General features: G+C 30.8%; 1 protein-coding gene across 2 annotated transcripts in view; it reads left to right on the top strand.

Moving 5' to 3' along the window:
* The window catches only part of KIFAP3 (kinesin associated protein 3), a 141,523-nt gene that overhangs the window by 28,424 nt on the left and 92,421 nt on the right, over positions 1–20,678 (top strand). For both annotated transcript variants that reach the window (XM_063104396.1, XM_063104397.1), the window contains exons 4-9: positions 2,151–2,206; positions 2,771–2,912; positions 9,076–9,175; positions 10,266–10,390; positions 12,749–12,847; positions 18,783–18,961. In XM_063104396.1, the coding sequence (XP_062960466.1) occupies positions 2,151–2,206; positions 2,771–2,912; positions 9,076–9,175; positions 10,266–10,390; positions 12,749–12,847; positions 18,783–18,961 (701 nt within the window). The remainder of the gene's footprint in view (positions 1–2,150; positions 2,207–2,770; positions 2,913–9,075; positions 9,176–10,265; positions 10,391–12,748; positions 12,848–18,782; positions 18,962–20,678) is intronic.

The following is a 20,678-nucleotide window of genomic DNA, read 5'->3' as shown; positions in this document are numbered from 1 at the left end:
ACAAAAATTTTGTTTGGAATTTTTCCAAGTTAAATCAGTCTTCTCTCTCCATCCATAGCAAATAAAATGCCTTGTGCCTAATATTTACTTTTATTAGCTAGCTCTGAATATAGTATCTAACACATATGAGGGGTCTTCAAAACGTTCATGGATTCGTATCATCTTTTAATTCCATTTTTTCATGAACTTTTTGAAGTACCCTTATATGATCAATGCATATTTGTTAAATAAATTGAATGGTTGTAATTTATTTAAAAGCAAAAACAGGCATTTTAAACTTGATTGCTTTGGGTCAGCCCCGTGGCTCACTCGGGAGAGTGCGGCGCTAGTAGCGCCAAGACCGCGGGTTGGGATCCTATATAGGGATGGCCGGTGAGCTCACTGGCTGAGCATGGTGCAGACAACACCGAGCTGAGGGTTGTGATCCCCTTACCGGTCAAAAAATAATAATAATAAAAATAAAAAAATAAACTTGATTGCTTCTAATTATTACATAGCTGGTACTCAGTGTACACTTGTTAATTATTAATAATCAGAGCTATCTAGATAAGGAAAATATCAAGAAAATTTTAAACAAGTATTTTATAATAGAATATTCTTGTTAAGATCTCAATAAATGATGAGAGATAACATCTTCAAATAAATTCAAAATGAGCAAAGTAAATTCAGTAGTCTCATTTATTTATTTATTTATTTTTATTTATTTTTTAAAAAAATTTTAACTTCTCAATATACATTGTAGTTGATTTTCATGACCCTTTACCCATTCCTCTTCCCCCCTGCCTCTTCTAAGATCTTTATGTGCTTATCGTCGGTTGTATAACACAGCTAAAATTGATCTTTCCTACTGCCAAATTAATATAATTCTGAAAGCATTTATAATAAAATGCCCTTAAATTTGTGAAAACCGTTTCACTGAGTTCTCAGGGCAAATCAGTGTTTTTACCTCCCTCCCCAGAAATTAGAGGAATGTGGAAAAATTTTTGTGTCATCATACATGGATAAAATAATTCAAATCAGTATTTTTCCCTATCTAGATATTAATTGTTGAAGACATATATGAAATGCTTTACTATTAAATATTCTTATTTTGAAAAACTATTCAATTTTTCTTTCTTAACTTTTTAACTTGGTATTCAAAATTTTGAAGCCAAAATCCTTGCCCTAAAAGTTACTGAAACAAAACAATAATACTTATTTGATTATGTGATTCATTACCTTAAGTGATTTTTCTCTTTACTTAATTAAAACCACTGTCATAGTAAATGATCTGTTTGAGGCAAAATTTAGCCATGAGAATTAGACCTTATCTAGAATGGCTGCTGTCCTCTGAAAAGAATAGGGGCTAATTCTTTTATATGTATATTTTCTAACTATGGAATCCAAATTTTGATACTATTCTAACTTACTTTAATGGAAATGAATTGCTTAGGTTTTTGATCTATATCACTAAAATATTTTTGTTAGTTTTTTTGTTAAAAAATGAAATTACACTATTAATCAAATATTCAATATAATAAATGATTCAATGTTTATTTTTAACACCTTTGGATGCCTCTTTAATTTATTTGGAAATAATTTAGGAATAAACACAGATATTGAATGTTTGCCTTTTAATTTATGATCTTAATTTTACTTGTTAAAAAAAATCGATTAACAACACTTCTTTATTTTAGCTTTTAAGTTTACCCAATTCATTTCTTTTCCTTTTCCTCTCTTGATTTTTGTTTTAGTTTTTTATATTACTTAAGTCTTATCTTTTTCTTTGATTTATTGATTTACCTATTGCTACCTTAAATTTGAATTAGGAAGGGAAAGTGAGGATACTTCAAATAGACTATTTTGCTTCTTGTTGGCAAGTCTGACTGTATACAAACCCTAAATTTTAACAAGGGAGGAAGTTAAAATTGCTGCCTAACATTACCTAGGAATTAGCTATAGATTTTATTAATTTATACTCTCTTTGATATCCTCAAAGAATAGATGGATTATAGATGAGCATGTTTTGTGCACTGAAAAAACGTAGATTATTTCAGAAACTAGTTTTAATATCCCCAGCTTAGGTAGAATTAAACTCAGCTACTGTAAAGAAAAATTAAGCCCAGATCCTAAAAACCTAATTCTCCTCATTAAAAAAAATCTTTTTACAGAAAAAAAAGAAAAATCAAGCAAGCCTAGAGATCCACCTCCTTTTGAAGGAATGGAGGTAAGACTGTATGTATACTGATCTAATAGAGGACTGATTATAAGGTGTTGCCTTTTACCATCAATAATGCAAACAATCATACTAATCAAATGTGGAATTTTTTAAAATGATTGAGCTTAGAGGTACCTGAAAATGGTAGATAATTAGTATTTAATGGATAAAGACAAAAATTATTGGTTTTGCTTTGTAGACATAATTTATTTTGATAAATAAGTGGTAAAAATGTTTCAAATATTCTTATTACAATATGTTTTGAAATATTGTTTAATTTGTTATAGTAGATATGAATTACTTTGTATTACATTTAAGATAATTTATATTGATAGGCAAATTTTAGAGGTTGTATACATCCCATTTTATCATATGTGGTTTATACTTCTGTCTTGGAGTCCTAGTAACCAAAGGCCTAAAATCCCCCTCTACAAAAAGATGGCTACTATGAGTTCTTTGGAAATTTGTCTCTTGTTATAAAGGACAGTATATTAATCACAAAATATCATTTCTTTGAAAGTGGATCTGTTGGGCATTGTTGTTGAGTACTTCTTTCCTCTTCCTTTGTTTCAGATTGATGAAGTTGCTAACATTAATGACATGGATGAATATATTGAGTTACTATATGAAGATATTCCTGACAAGGTTCGAGGTTCTGCTTTGATCCTGCAGCTTGCTCGAAATCCTGATAACTTGGAAGAACTACTAATGAATGGTGATTTATAACTATAAATATTAAAAGTGGAAAAATTGTTGGAAAACATTTTGGAATTTATTATAATAGAGAAATAAGTTAAAATTATTTATACAAATTTAGGGATGCACATATCTTCCAGCTCTTTATTACCTTCCTTCTTATTCAAATTTTTTAATATGAGAGCATAGCATTTAAATATTCTCTGGAAAACTCACAAACCATTTAATGCAAACAAGGAAAATCAAGCATTAATGGTACTATATCTTTTCTTTTTTTCTACTCTAGAAAACATTTTTGTTCTTTTAATTAGGATACAAGATCATACTTTTGACATTTGCACAAGTATGTATATAATGATTTTATTAAATTAAGAGTTCCAATATTGTTTCTTAGTAGTCAGCAAAAGCCATTAGTCTTTATAATTTAATTTAGATTGAATTTGATACCAGGTGTTTGCTTTCCTTTCACTAGAAGTGCTTGGTAGTTAAGAAAAAGATATAATATTCTTAAAAAATCTTTTTCTCTGTAATACCACTATAGAATTATTTAAATGTATAGTTTTCCGATCATACTTTTGTCAAAAAAAATATGAAAGATGTCATTATTATTTGGTTTGCATCACTTGAGAGAGAATACCTTTTTGCCATCAAATTGCTTTTATGGAGGCTAGACAGGGTGCACCGATAGTTTGTAACTCGAAACATATATCTAGAGATCTCTTCAGAGAGCCCTAGGACTATACCAATATTTTAATTCCACAACTAATATATTAATACATTATTTTAAAAGAATTAGAATATTATAGATAAAATTCCCTTTGTCCATTACTCTGTAATCTGTTGTAAGTTCAAAATCCATTCTTCCATATCTTTTTCATACTTTTACATATATGTGTGTATAGGTTTTTTCTGTATTAAAATATAGAGTACTGTTTTATATGAATTTTTATGTTAATAGTATCATACTTCTTATTTGGTAATATTTTCCTCAATATAGTAATGTTTTGAGATTACATGCATGTCGGTACAATAAATGTAATTAATTTTTAAACTACTTTTGATTATTACACTTATGAAGTTATACATACATACATAGGGAGTATTGTTTCAGAAGTGAACATCTTTGTACATATCTTCTTACATGCACAAACAAGGGTTTCATTAAGGTCTGTACACAGAAATAAAGGTCTTACTGAAATGCAGGTCATAATGTATTAAGGGATACTGATAAATTGCTCTCTAAAATGGTTCTGCATCTATACCCCCATCCCAATGGAATACGAGAGTATCAGATTTAAAAATTTTTTCCATTGTGTTGGTAATAAACATATCTCTTTGTTTTAAGCTGCATTTGCCTGATTTCTAATGATTTGGTTATTTTCTCATGTTACTAGACTTTTGAAATTTCTACCCTGTGAAGTTTGTATTCATATCTTACATATTATGTATATGCACACATATACATATATGTGATTTTTCATGTCTTAAATATTTATATTTCTAATTCTAATCCTTTTTTCTCTTATGTATTTAGGAATAATTTCTCTCAATCTATTATTTGTCTTTTTTTCTTTTATCTTTTTTTTCCCATGATATATCTTTTTTCATTCTTTTACTTCCACCGTATTTGTATCTTCGGATGTAAAATGTTTCTATTGTACATAGCATATAACTGGATCCATGGGGTTTTTTAAAAATCTCTTACCATTTTTCTTCTGTTTCTCTGTTGTTGCCCTCTTTTGTGTTAAGCAGATTTTTTCTAGTATACCGTACATATTTCTAGTAATCCCTTGTTCTTCAACTATGTTTTTCTGAGTTAATTTTTAGTGGTTGCCTTGGGATTACAATTAACCATGGAAAGCAATCTAGTTCAAATTAATAGCACCTTGATTTTAACAGTAGACAGATATTTTGCCCCAATATACCTCTCCTTCCACCTCACCCCTTGGTACTATTATAGTCATACAAATTCCATCTTTATATATTAAAAGCCCATCAACACATATAATTATTGCTATGTGTATTTCTCTTGTAAATTAGATAGAAGAAAAGAATACAATCAGAAATATGTTCATATTATCTTTTATATTTATCTATATAGTTATCTTTACTGGTGTGCTTTTTTTCTTTATGTGGATTTAAGTTACTGTCTAGTATTCTTTTATTTCAGCCTGAAGGATTCCCTTTTGTATTTCTCATCATGAAGATATGCTAACAAGAAATTCTCTTAAGTTTCTGTTTGCATGGCAATGACTTCATTTTTTTTAGTTTTTTAAAGGATAGTTTTGCTAGATATAGAATTCTTGTTTGACAAGAATTTTTTTAGTACCTTTTTTTTTAGCGATTAATATGTTAGCACTTTTCCATTATCACTTTGAATATGCTATCCCACTGCCTTCATATCTCCATGATTACTGATGTAAAATCAGCTGTCGATCTTATTGAGGATCTGGTGAACATGTTCATATTGCTTTTCTCTTGCTGCTTTCAATATTCATTTCTGCCAGTTTGACTCTGATGTATTTAAGTGTTGTTATCTTTTATTAGTTTCTCCTACTTGGAGTTTGTTGAACTTCTTGGATGTGTAGATTAATGTTTTTCATCAAATTTAAGACACTTCTGGTCATTATTTCATTAAACATTTATTTTGTCTTTTTATCTCCTCTTCACTGGGACTCCCATTATGTATATGTTACTGTTTGATGGTGCCTTATAGGTCTTTGAGGATCTTTTCAGTTTTTCTTCATTTTCTGTTTCTCAGACTGAATAATCTCTATTGACCTGCCTTTACATTCATTGATTCTGTTTCTAGTACACATCTGCTGTTGAGATCATCCCGTGAATTCTTTATTGTGCTTTTCAGCTACAGAATTTCTATTTGGCCCTTTTTTATAATTTTTATCTCTTTATTGATATACTTTGGTGAGACATCTTTCTCATACCTTCTCATATGGTTTCCTTTAGTTCTTTGAATATATTTATAATAGCTGATTTAAAATTTGTGTCTCCTAAGTTCAATGTCTGAGCCTCCTCATGGACAGTATCTGTTGAATGCTTTATATCCCAAGTATGGACCATACTGTCCTGTTTCTTTGCGTGTGTAATATTTTATTGTTGTTGTTGTTGAAATAATATCATGTGGCAACTCTGGAAATCAGATTCCCGCTAGGGCTTATTATTGATGCTGTTTTTGTTTTGTTTAGTTTTAGTGAGTTTCCTGGATTAATTTGTAAAGTCCATATCCTTCCTCTGTGTGGCCACTGAAGTCTCTGCTCAATTAGCTTAATGATCAGCTAATGACCAGCTAGAGATTTCCTTAAATGCCTTATAGTAAGTTGCTCAGCCTTTGCTGAGGACCTCTGTGTGTGAGTTGGGGCATGTTTTCAGTGCTCAAGCAGGTAGTTTACATGCCTTTGCCTTCACTTTCTGTTTACACATTGCCTCAAGTTCATCCAGAGACAAGAGATTAGGGCCTTCTTAGGTCTTTTCCTGGCATGTGCATGTCCCTGCACCTGTGCATGCCTTTTTAGATTCCCAGGAATATGTTAGGGCCTTTCAAAGCCCCTGTGAATATCTCATTTCCCAGTTTTTCCTTTTTAAGTTTTTTGGTGTTTTGTTAACCCTTATCTGGTAAGGCTGCCTCAGGCAGCTGTGATTTGCCACCAATAGTTTTCAACAAATACCATGATTACAAGGCTGTTTGCACAGAGCAAGCTTTGAGTCAGGTCAAATAAAGACAGATCCCAAGGATCGAGCTTTTTAGCATGCATTGAGATAGGTTAAATAGTGACAGTTCTCTGGGATGGGGCTTTTGGAGAACTCCAGACTCTTCTGTCCATTCAACCCTTGCCAGGCTGCTGGTTTTCATAGATATCACAGTTGTAATGCTGTTTGTTTTCAAGGCTACCACACTGCTGCACAGAGGGGATGGAATTAGGACAAGATGAAAGGGCACAGAGCACACTGTTCTTACCAAGATTCAGCCATTTTTTGATACGTAACTGTGAATTGTTACAAGCTTTAGTTAATTTCCACAGTTCTGAAAGGTTAGTTTTGATGATTTTTACCTCTTTTCTCATTTGCTTAGGGAGGAATGAATTTTTGGAGGTTCTTCCTCTGCCATTCTGGAAGTGCTTGGTCCTAGAATTCATTTTTGTTAAAGGTGGGATGTTAGAGATGTAATTTTATTTTTTTCCATATTGGATAGCCAGTTATCCCAACCTAGTTAGTGAACACTCCTTACTTTCCCAAGTATTTGAAATGCTTCTTCTGCTATATGCCTACTATTCTTTTTTTGAATAAATACTCTTGACAACTTTTTCTGTGCCAGGTACTATTCCCATATATTTATGGATCTGTTTTAGTGCTTTCTCTTTCTGTTCCATTGGTTTATTTGGTGATTCCTATACACATACCATGCTGTTTGCTGTTGTTATGTTATATTTTGTGTTTTGACTAGAGTAATAGAAATGTACCAGTTTGATTTTTTTTTTTTTTTTTTTTCAAAATTGGCTTTGCTGGTCTAATATTTTTGTGATATATCATTTTGAAATCATTTTATTGTACTCTGTGAAAAATTATAATGGAATTTTGATTGTGATTGCATTCAGTTTATAATAAATTCTGGGTTGTCTTTTGACCATTTGTAAACTTTGTATTTTCTTTGGCTATTTAACCTTCATGTTTTCTTAATAATCTATGTACAATTTCTATAACTATATTTTTATTGAGACATTTCTCATTCTATACTAAAGAAGAAAAATGAAATAATACTTGGCAAATAAGTTACTAAACCTATGCCTTAGTTCATGACATTGTGGAACAGTATTTCTATATAAAATGGTATTTTAAGAAATACTATTTCCTCCGGATTATAATGCTCAAATGCCTTTCGGAATTACTGGATCAAACAAAGCTGAACCAGATTCTTTATTTAAGTAGGACTTTTTGGAGCTTTTGCATTTAATGTACATTGCCTACCTATTTATTAGACTCCTAATTTTGTTCAAAGTATATACTATTGCAGTGCTCTGCATTGTGCATATGAATTACACTGAAATGCTATTATAGGATGTATTTTACTTTGCTAAAAAATTTATTACTAAGTAGATTAATAATTAATACTTAATTCTTGTTGTTTCATAATCAGTGCTCTGCATTGTGCATATGAATTACACTGAAATGCTATTATAGGATGTATTTTACTTTGCTAAAAAATTTATTACTAAGTAGATTAATAATTAATACTTAATTCTTGTTGTTTCATAATCTGAAGAGCCAGAAAGCTCAAATATTGAACATTTTTATTATTTAGTATTATTATTATAGTAAATGCTGATAATGCAGTTTATGACAATAATCTGTAATAATAATAATTTAATAATACAATAGATCCTGAGTACCTATTTTAATTATGTTTAACTATGATTTCTATATTTTAACATATATATTTTATTCTAATTACTTTAAGAATTGGTAAGCCCGTTTAACAACACTAATTTGAAACCAGTCTCATTTTACTTATATTTACTTAATATATGGTAATTTTTGTTAATCAATTTGTTAATTTTACCTCTTCAAGATAAAAATCTGGCTGAGATACTTATTAACCTACTCAGCTAACTTTGTAAAAGATTTTTCATTTTATTTATGTCTGTTGACATAAATTTAATATATACTTAAATATGAGACTTATTTTTTGTGTATAAATTTTATTGGTTACTGCATTAATGGAATAATGTTAATCTGCTAAACTGCTCATTATTTTTTCTAGGCTTATTCTAGTTTTTTGTGTATTATCAAATGTGTTAACTCAGATATTAAAAAAGAAAAAAATTGGTACTGCAGTAGTAAAATTATGAATGGAAATGCAAGTCAAGGAAAGAATGGCCTTTTTATTATTTTATTGTCACCCATAATGTATATATTATATTGCTTTATCTAAATCACATTTTATTTTTCTGTTTCCGTATAGACTTGAAGCTGCATGTTATGAATTTTTAAGTAAAAGTTATCTTTTAGTTTTAAAAATAGCTTTCTCTACTGGAAAGAAGCATCCTACTTTTCTGTCCCAGTTCTATCTTAGCTTTGTTATTTATTAATAACTAGACATTTAAAACCAATCACTCTTTATACAAGAGGCAAGGCGAATGATCATTTTTGTATGTCTCCTTTTTCTTTAGAAACTGCCCTTGGTGCATTAGCAAGAGTCCTGAGAGAAGACTGGAAGCAAAGTGTTGAGTTAGCTACAAACATAATTTACATCTTTTTTTGCTTTTCCAGGTAAGAGTAAGTATTGTTATATAAAAGGGGTAGTCTGCCTCTATTGCTGTCTCACTGTGTCATTGGTTCAGTTTGTAGATCACTCGTTCTCTCAGTCTTTCTCTGAGTCTGCCTATGCTTTGCCTCCGCATCCTTTTATTTCTGTTTCCCATTCTTTGTCTTGCTCTCTGTTATTCTGTCTATACTCACCTATGCATATATACACACACAATGCGATAGTGTGATGGTTTAATTTAAGGGTATGGGCTCTGGTAGTAGACTGGATTTGAATTAAAGCCCCACTATTTATTAACTGTGTGATCTTGGTTACATTACTTAACTTCTGTGTGCCTCAGTTTTCTTGTGTGTAAAATTTGGATAGTAATAGTGGTACCCTTTTCAGATAGTTTTTAGGATTAAGTGAATTGAGAATTAAAATACTTAGAATAAAGTCTGACCTAGAGTAAGCGCTTAATAAATGTTATTGTTATATATACATGTATATGTGCAAATACATACCTATTATGTATCCATATTTATTATTTATGCATATGTTCTTAAGAAAGATGTTTATTGAGACATTGTGGGAAGCTTCTAGCCAATTTCTGGAGAATTGCTTGCTCTATTCTAAAAATGCGCCAACATTAGCAAATAAATATTTATTGACTAAATATTTTGATGAATGAATTGTCTAGGAAACGTGTAAAACCTGGTTACTAATACTTTACTAGTTTATTCTCTGGTGTCCATTGTATACAATAAATAAAATGTATGTCTAATATTGTTTCATTATGAGTTTTATTAGACAGTAGTCTGAAAATTTATTTTGGGATAATCTGAATAGTTAATATGGTGGTTAATTACACAAATGTGTGTAATTTCTAACTGCTTAAAAATAATTATATTTCAGGTAAAGGTAGTATGTTAACATATTTAAAGTGATCTTATAATTTCAAGTCTTCCTAGTATATACTGTAGATATATTCATTTATTGAAATATGTATATAAAATTATTTTCTACATGGTTTGTGTCAACGTTTACTGAAAAAAAATTTCCTGTACCTATAAAATGTATTCTTTTAAATGTATATTAAAAATCTCTTCTTTTAAGCTTTTCTCAGTTTCATGGACTTATCACTCATTATAAAATTGGAGCTCTCTGTATGAATATCATTGATCATGAGTTAAAAAGACATGAGCTTTGGCAAGAAGAACTTTCTAAGAAGAAGAAGGCTGATATCCTTTTAGAGTGGCATTTTGACCCTCTGTTGCCTATTGCTGGCTATAAGCTTTGGATGGATGGATTGATCTTGTTCTTTCTTTCTCTCTTTTTAACTGCTGCTAATCGCATTACTTGGAAACAATGAAAGAATGTGTTGAAGGTCAAAAAGTAGATTGATACTATCAGAATGAATATAGTTTGACATGTACTTTTTGTGTCTTCACAACTTTGATCAGTTAATGAGGTAGAAGGAGCATTTAATGGTGGTGCTGGATAATTGAATAGGTGAGTCTGTAAGTGGCTACACCATTATGTCTACTAAGATCCTTTGGTTAGCTGAAGCCTGGCTCACTACTGCTGCTTATGTACTTCTGAGTACCAAGATGACTTTGACTGGAATGGCTGTAAATTTGGTAATTTATCTAGTTTAAAATTCTATTTTCCTATTAAGTTCTGTTTTTCTAATTAAATGCAAAAATACTTTTGTTAATAAATACAGTTTTAGAAGCCTATAGAATGATAAAACCCTGTGAAAGAAACCTTAGAAATTATCTATTTTAACCTATCTTGCAATATAGGAATCTTTTTTGCAGCTTCCCTGCCTATTGGTATACAGTCTTTTCTTTAATGATGTCACTACTTATTGATTTAGCCCATTCTGTGGTTTGGCATTCTATTTATTATACTGTTCTGTTGCTTAGTGAACCAAAGTGCACTTTCCAGTAACTTTCATCCCTTGATCCTTGTCTTGCATACTGAAGCAATGTGGAATAAGTATATTCTCTTCGGCATTACAATTCTTCTCATATTTGAAGATATTTATCATATTGCATCCACAACTTAATATTTTTAGGTTGAAGGTTTGGGCTTAATGATATCTGTCCTAACATAACATGTTTTGCAGATCAACAAGCCATGCTGGTAACTTTCCTTTGAATCCAGTGTTTATTGACGTCTTTTAAAAAGTGGAAACATTATTTCTGTTGTACAGAATACCATGTTTCTGAGCTCCCCTTTGTGGAAAAAGTGAGCCTTGTTCTTACATTAATTTTGGCCTTCAGAGACCCTGAGGCTTGAATTTTATCTAAGCTGTGATATATAAGTTAACCCTGGGTATTCTGTACAGAATCTCTCAGGCTTTTATTATTATCACTTGGAACCTTAAGACACTATAAAATGCACACCAACACACAAGCTTTGACTTTTCTTAATTAGGATCTTTCCAGGTTTAGAAATTTTCTATGTGTGATATAAGCTTCTTGCATCTACATTGGTAATTATCCTCAACTATGTGGATAACTCAGAAATCCTGGACACGTTACATCAGTTCTGGCATCCAAGACTCCAAAAACTCCAAAATGGTTTAATGTACCCAAAATTCATTTAAACTGGAATGGTATGGAGAGAACCACTAATGGGACTTTTTAACAACCATTAATTTACATTTTGTGTTTGTTTGGTGACAAGAACTGTTATTTTAAGAAATATTGTATTTCTATATCAGACACCATTGACTTTAAGACTCACCGTTGTTTATGAACCACTAAGAGAGGAAAATATGCTTCCAATTTAAACTATGACACATCATGGATTATAAGACACATCCCCATTTTGGAGATATTAAGATATGAGGAAAATGTATGTCTTAAAATCAATGGATTATGGTAATTGAAGGGATATAAAAAAAGACATCAAAATTCTAGACATTTCTTCTGAAATATTACTATTTTATTAAGTCCTAAATTTCCTTATGTTTTGATACACGTAGCATTCAACAAGGTCAAGTACTTTGACTCATATTCTGGGGTCGAATGCTTCGCAATCCTGAAGTAAAACTGAAGTAATTGGTTATTGCTGCAGATGGTCAGGGGACAAGTTTGGACTAAAATATGTGATTTTTAAAATTTGTTTACCTTCAACTTTGGGATATTTTTCTTTTGGCATCTCTAGTCTAATCCCCATCCTTTGAATATTCTGGGTGTCTGTCTGAAGTGGAATCCAATGTTCTTAGTAACTAAATCACTCTCTAAGGCAATAATCTGTTTGGCTCATGGACCCACTTGATAATCTGTTGGAAGTTATAGACTTGTGCACGTATATAAAACATTTGCATATAATTTCTGGGAATTCAAGTATTTGGTGAGGTTGAAACAGTTGCTCACCCAAGGAGTCCAAGGGAATCCTTCAACCCTTGGCTGAGAAGTCTGGTTATAGCACAGTTGTTGTGCAGAGAACATTTTAGTTAAACTGTTGGTTAGAGAAAAGAACTGTATGAAGTTGCATATAAAATTTAATAGTATTATTGTTCATAGTATTTTTCAGATTTTCTTTGCTTCAATGAGTATATATTATCCTTAACTTAAGTTGTTTACCTGATGAAGACCCTGAAAACCAAACTTTAAGAAAGGATTATGAAAAAACCTTTAAAAAATACCAGGGACTTGTGGTAAAACAGGAACAGCTGTTACGAGGTATGAATTCCTAAGAAATAAGAAAAGCAAGAAAGTATTTACCCTAAATACATTTGTTTTGTTCCGTTTTTGTCATACCAGTAAAGCGAATACCAGAATAACTGAAAGTTCTACAAATATTAATGTGTTGAGTTCTTCTGTCTTTAACATAAATGATAATGTTTTAAATTTACTCTACTATTTTTCCCCATTTAGTTCCTAAATGCATATGTACCTATAATTTTACTCAGAGAGAATTTTTAATCTAATTTGTGACCTTTTCAATATTAAGAATATTTGTCTCTCAAAACCTAACTTACTTGTTTTAGAAAATGAATTATTTTATTGCTTTCCTGGGAAACTGATGTAAAAATTTTCAAAGTATTTCTCTTGTTTAATAGAAAATGATACCTTGTTTCTGAGCTTTATTGAAAGATGTAAAATTCCAATAGTTTGGTTTCTTAGTCATTGATAAGATGCAAAATCTTATGATAGTGAGAATGATGTGGGGCTTTTAAGTATGTATTCAGTTCTTGGTACATGGCTATTGATTTTTAGTTTGGCTCATTGGTCATGTGATTGACTTTGTACATGGAAATATTTGATGTCTCCCAAAATATTTTCATCTCCTAAGAATTATTAGCCATTTTAACTCTACTGAATTTTTAAAATATTTGAAATTAAGTAATTTAGCTCAACCTGTTAGAGAAAATGCCAGGTTTTCAAAAGTTAATTTTGAAATGGACTAGAAAGTAATAAGTATTATCCATGTTAGCATATAAATGCATCACATCTCAAGAAATCAATTGTTTTTTATGTTAAAGTTTCAAACACTAAATTGATTTTTTAACCTGTAAAACTTTAAGCTCTGTTTCTAACCAAATATTTTATTTTTGCAAATATTTTATGCTCTCCTAACAGTTTTATTGAGATATAATTGGTATATAATTAACTGTATAATTTTAAAGTATACAATTTGATAAGTTTTAGCTTATGTAAATACCCATGATACTATGACCATACTCAAGATAAAAAAACATATCATCGCTACCAAATATTTCTCATGTCTTTGTAATCCCTCTCTTTTCTTTCTCCCTCATTCCCAGGCTACCACTGATCTGCTTTCTGTCAATTTAGTTAGTTTGATTTTCTATAGTTTTATATAAATGGAATCATATAGTATGTTTTCTTTTTTTTCTGTCTTCTTACACTCAGCATAATAAAAGATTCATCCATGTTGTTGCATTTATCAATAGTTCATTCCTTTTTATTATTGAATAGTATTTATCTGTATTCACCTGATGACGATCATTTGGAATATGTCCAGTTTCTGGCAATTACAATGCTGCTGTGAAGATTCATCTTCAAGTCTTTGTATGGACATATGCCTTCTTTTCTCTTGTTTAAATATTTAATGATGGAATGGCTGGGTCATATGATAGGTGTATGTTTAACTTTACAAGAAACTGCCAAATGGTTTTCTGCAATGGTTATACCATTTTACATTCCCACCATCAGTGTATGAGAGTTCCTGTCGTTTTACATCCTCACAAATACTTAATATGGTCACTCTTATTAATTATTGATAAGAATGACTGTATTAATGACTCGTATTAGTGATTAATTAATTTTAGCCAATCCAAAACATACGCAGTGTTACCTTATTATAGTTTTGATTTGAATTTCCCTAGTGACTAAATATGTTGAGCATCTCTTCATGTGCATATCTGTCATCTCCATATCTTTGTTGAAGTGTCCCTTCATATCTTTTGCCTATTTTTAAAATTGGGTTGTTTTACATATATTCTGTTTATGTCGTGGATACAAGCCTTTATCAGATATGTGACTTGCAAAAATTTTCTCCTAGTCTGTGTTTATTTTTTCATCCTCTTAAAATATCTTTTGAAGAGCAGAATTTTACATTTTTTTGAAGCCCAACATAGTGTTTTTTGCATCATGGCTTTGGTATTGCATCCAAGAAGTAAGAAATACTTATTCTAACTAAAGGTTACCATGATTTTCTTACATGTTTTCTTCTGTAAGTTTTATAGAATTAACTTAGAATCAGCTTATCGATTTCTACAAAAAAAAAAAAATAATTGCTGGGACTTTGATTAAGACTGAATTGAATCAATAGATCAATTTAGGAAGTACTGACATTTTAATATTCAGTCTTCTGACACTCCCCAAAGTATACCTCTCCATTTACTTAGATCTTCTTTTAATTTTCCATAGTAATGCTTTATTTTTACTCTATAGGTCTTTTTAATCTTTTGTCAGATTTATCCTGAAGCATTTCATATTTTTTCTTGCTATTTTAAGGGCTCTTTTTTTACATTTTGAATTTTTGATTGCAGTTTAACAATCTGTAAACTGCTGTTAATTCCATCTGGTATAGTTTCATTGTTTTTTCTCTATATTTATGTTTTCTGTTTCATTGATTTCTACTCTGATCTTTATTATTTCCTTTCTTCAGCCTACTTGGGGTTTAATTTGCTCTTATTCTATTGTTATTTAAGGTGGAAGCTAAGGTCATTTGTTCAAGACCTTTCTTCTCTAATACCAATGTTTAGTGCTAAAATTTCCCTTTAAGAACTGCTTTGGCAGCATTCCACAGATTTTGATATGTCCTGTTTCATTTCCATTTTCATCGAGTTCAGGATTTTTAAAATTCCACTTTATCTCACTTGTTGGCTTAGCTGTAACTCTTTTGTTATTTTATTGATTGCTTTAAGGTTTATATTATACATCTTTAACCATAAGTTGTCTGTGTTTAAGTATGCATTTTTAACTTATCATAAGATAAATCTGCTGTCAAATGAAATTGTACCATTTCATGTTTGTTGTTAGAACCAGTTATTCCCTCCCTGCCTTTATGCTATTATGAGATTTATTATACTTTTACTTATGAACCTTACACTGCATTATTATTTTTGTATAAACAATTTTACTTTAAAGATATTTAAATAAGAAAATAATTTTATATATTTATGTATGTAGTTACTGTTTTTACTGATTTTATTTTTTTGTGTAGATCCATATTTCTGTCTGGTGTCATTTTTCTTTCTGCCTGAGGGATTTCCCTTAATATTTCTTATACAACAGATTTACCAGTAATGAATTATTTTATCTTTTGTATGTCTGAAAAAATCTGTTTTTTTTTTTTTCTTTTTTGAAATATTTTCACTGGGTTTAGAATTCTGTGTTGACAACTATTTTCCCTTTATACTCTAAAAGATGTTGCTTCACTGATGTCTCACTTACATTGTTTTTGATAAGTCTGTTATCATCCTTATCATTGTATATATGATTTCTTTTCTTCGGCTATTTTTAGGATTGTCTCTTTATCATTTGTTTTGAGCAATTTGATTATCATGTGCCTTAGTGTAATTTTCTTCATGCTTTTTGTTCATGGGGTTCAGTAGCTTATTGGAACTATGTGCTTATAGTTTTTATTAAATTTTGATATTTTTCTGTTTTTTTCTTCAGGGACTCCAATTACACATATGTCAGGTCACTTACTGTTATTCCACAGTTATGTGATACTTTTTTTCTCAATGTGATTAATTTTGTATGTTTTCTATGATTATATATTCAATTTCACTACTCTTTTCTTCTTTCATCTTTAAGCTGCTGTTAATTTCATCTTGTATATAATCTTAAGCATTGTAGTTTTTATGGTTAGAAGTTTGTATATTTTTTGTATCTACCATGTTTCTATTTAACTTTTAGAAGATCTGGAATACAGTTATATAATTTTTAATGTTCTTGTCTGATAATTCAAAACTCTATGTCAGTTCCAGCACAGTTTTGGTTGGTTGATTTTTCTCCTCTTTATGGGTTGCATTTTACTGCTTCTTTGAATGATTGATAATCTTTGACTGGCTGCCAGACAATGTGAAATTTACATGTTGGGTGTTGTATTTTTTCATTCCTATGAATATTCTTGAGCTTTGTTTTAGGCCATAATTAAATTACTTGGAAGCAGTTTGATCCTTTTGGATTTTGCTCTTATAATTTGTTAGTCTGGACATGAACAGCATTTAATCTAAAGCTAATTATTCCCCACTACTGAGGCAAGACTTTTCTGAGTACTCTACCCATTGCCCTATGAATTATGAGGTTTCCAGTATAGTTGGTAGAAACAGGAATTATTTACAACTTTGTGTGAGCACCATGTGCTTTTTCTTCTACTCCTTTCATTTTGTTCTGTCCCCAGCCTCAGTGGGATTCCTAACCTACATGTGCCATTTAGTACTCAGCTCAATATTCAAGGGAGACCTCTGTAGATTTGCAGTGTTCTCTACATGCAGCTCTCTCCTTGCCAGTACTCTTTTCTGTGAACTCTAGCAACCTTGGCTTTCTTGGACTCTTGGCTCCATCTTCTCAACTCAGGGATTCTGTCATGTTCTGCCTGAGTTCTCCCTCCCTGTGTTGTGACCTAGAAAGTCAAGGCTTTATTCTGAGTCAGTCAGGGCCATCTCATTTGTTTCTTATTTCTCAGGTATCACTGTCCTTCATTGACTGATGTCCAATATTGTGAAAACCTTTGTTTTGTGTATTTCAGTCTGGTTTTTTGTTCTTGTTTTAGATGAGGATTTAAAATCCAATTTCTGTTAATCTATTGTGTTAATTTTGCTATAACAAATCACCACAAGCTGGGTGGCTTAAAACAACAGAAATTTTCTCTCTTACATTTCTACAGGCTAGAAGGCCAAAATCAAGGTTTCATCAGGGCCATATTCTCTCTGAAGACTAGAGAAAAATCCTCCTTGCCTAACAGCTTTTGGTGCCTCCCAGCAATCTTTGGTGCTTCTTTACTTATAGCTGCATCACTCCTATAACTGCCTCTATTTTCACATGGCCTTCTTCCCACTATATCTGTCTTTGTGTCCTCTCTTCTTATTAGAACACCAGTCATTGGATTCATGATCTGCTCTGATCCGTTATTGCCTAACCTTAACTAATTACATCTGCAAAGACCCTATTTCCAAATAAAGCCACATTCTGAGGTTCTGGATTGACATAAATTTTGGGATGACACTATTCTATCCATTACATCTATCTTGGCTGAAAGCAGAAGTCTACTATATGCTTTACAACACAACTTTAAAACCTTTTAACAATGCCTTGCATGGAAAGTCAGCATGGGGCCATAGTGTAATTGTGTGAGCTTTAAATTCTGATGGCTTTGAGTTTTAATTTAGCTCTATCGTTTTCTAGCTGTGTGGCAGATTATTTAATTTCTCTGAATCTGGGGTTCACCATCTGTAAAATTTTTAGAATACTTATTTTTTCATGAAATTGTTTTAGAATTAAAATGAGTTGACATTTATATATCAACTAATACAGTGCTTGGCACCCAATAGGGATTTAATAAGTTTGATTTGCCTTTTCACCTCAAATATTTGTTAAATAAATAAATTAAAGTTTATCTACTTCTGTATACACAAATGCATATATTTCTCCTTTTCATAAAGGTGTAGAGGTGGCTTACAAGAATACATGAAATGCAATACTAAAATAATGAGTAACATCAAGGCCATAAGAGAGCAAAAAAACTATGTTGACCATAATAGCCTATATAATTCTGACTTTTTAAATCTAACTCTGAAGCTTCCTGTCAGTCAGAGAAAAACGGAAAACGTCATCCATTATATAATTTTTTATATATTGTATGTTTTGTTTTAGGATGATTCAAAAACTTCATGGAAAGATTTGTATTACCTTTTAATTCTATTTTTTCGTGAACTTTTTGAAGTACCCTCATACATATACCTCACTCAGTAACTTAATAAATGTTTTCTAATGAACCAATTACTAACCAGTTAAAATTTTCAAAATAATATATTACCTTTTTAGAACTATATCTGTTACTTTGGTAAATAGAGATGATATTTTAAATTATTGATTCGATTTACCAGTCATTTAACTCTCATCTGTTTTCCTTTTCTAGTTGCTCTTTATCTGCTTCTGAATCTTGCTGAGGATACTCGTACAGAACTGAAGATGAGGAACAAGAACATAGTTCACATGTTGGTGAAGGCTCTTGATCGGGACAATTTTGAGCTGCTTATTCTAGTTGTGTCATTCTTGAAAAAACTCAGCATTTTTATGGAGAATAAAAATGACATGGTAACTTAACAAAACTCCTTCTTGAAACAATCCATGTTAGCCATTTTCAAATTAAAATACTTTGATAAAATCTAAACACTTTATCCCCTACTGAAGATAATTCCTAATGAAGATTTTACAATAGCAGTTACTCACTGAAATGACTTTATTAGGAAATATATCTCATATTAGTCAATATTTTAGATAATTGTAGCTTTCTGGATAACATATTTTCTAATATATAAAATGGATCTTGCCATATTAAACATTATATATAGAAAGTAGCCCAATTTTAAAATTGTACTTTAGAGTTATCTGATCTTATTATTTTCTCCTAAACTTTTTTTTTATTATTTATACATGTGGAGTACAATGTTGATTTTGAATAATTGTATGCAACGTGTGGTGGTTAAATCAGTATAGTTAGCTTATTAATCATTACAATATGGAGTCCGTGGACCAATTCCTTATCGGCCCCCTTCCTCTCTCCCACCCCTCCCCTTTTCCACCTCTAGTTTTCTAAAAGTTCAATGTATTACTGTGATTGTTGTTTCTCTCTTTCTTTCTCTCTGTCTCTATTGTTGATTTGTTTATTTATGGATTCAGCTCCCAGTTATGAGTGAGAACCTGCAGTATTTCTCTTTCTGTACCTGGAAACTATTTTGCCTCCTGCCTTTCTGATATTGGTTTTTGATACTACAATTTAGTCCAATCTTTTCATTGTCACCTACTATTCCAATTGATAGCCACAACCTGTTGATTCTGCTTCTTAAATATCTCTTGAAGCTATCTTTTCTTTCCATTCCCAGCACCATTGTATTAATTCATGCCCTCTTTGTTCATACCCTCTTCATTTCCTGTTTGAATTATTACATTAGGCTCCTATTTGCCATCTTTTGTTTGCCTGATACAGTGGTCTTTGGGAAATATAAATTGAGCATATATTATTTTCCCCTCTGTAGAATATACATAATACAGAAACACATAAAGATAGAGTAAAAATTCTTATCTGTTTTTTTCCATGATATTAAAAAGTCTTTGTTAAGTGCAATGTTATATTAAATAGATCATATAGTGACCACACTTTCTTTTCAGATATTTAAGTTGTTTATAATTTTAGCTATTATAAATAACACTTCACTGCACATGTTTGTACATACTTCTTTGTCCATATTTCTGATTATTTTCTTGGAATAGACTCCTAGAAATGGAATTATTGGATCATTGGCCTTAACTCTATTGAGAACTATTTTGAGAACTATATGCTATTATGTTACTGTGTATTATTGGTATAAGTGGCTTCTCTTCAGATAGTCGAAATGTATAATATTTCTGCCTACTCTTTTCTTTTAAAATACAATGAACTAGGAAGTAGCTTGTTCCATATTGAATGACATGGCATGCTCTTTGAAAACCTGAGATCGTATGTAATAAATGCCTTGAATTCTGATTCTTTAATATATGAAAATTTATTTTAACCTCATATATTTAGTCTGCCATTTTCATCATTAATATATAATTATCGATGTTCACTGTATGCTTGATATTGTTTTGAGATTGAATATACTTAGATTAGTCAGAAACATGTTTTTTGTTTTCACTGCTCTTATATCTAAGAAGAATGTGATGATATGACAATATATATGCTCCTGAGTAGTTAAGGTATGGCTAAATAATTGCTTCCCTTTGCTGTAAGTTGTATGTTCTTCCATTTATGTGTTTATATTAAGTTCACTTT

Source organism: Cynocephalus volans, chromosome 8, assembly GCF_027409185.1.
Source record: "Cynocephalus volans isolate mCynVol1 chromosome 8, mCynVol1.pri, whole genome shotgun sequence".
Lineage (NCBI taxonomy): Eukaryota > Metazoa > Chordata > Mammalia > Dermoptera > Cynocephalidae > Cynocephalus > Cynocephalus volans.
Note: the sequence above shows the minus strand (reverse complement) of the source record. Positions and strands in the feature narration are given on the sequence as shown.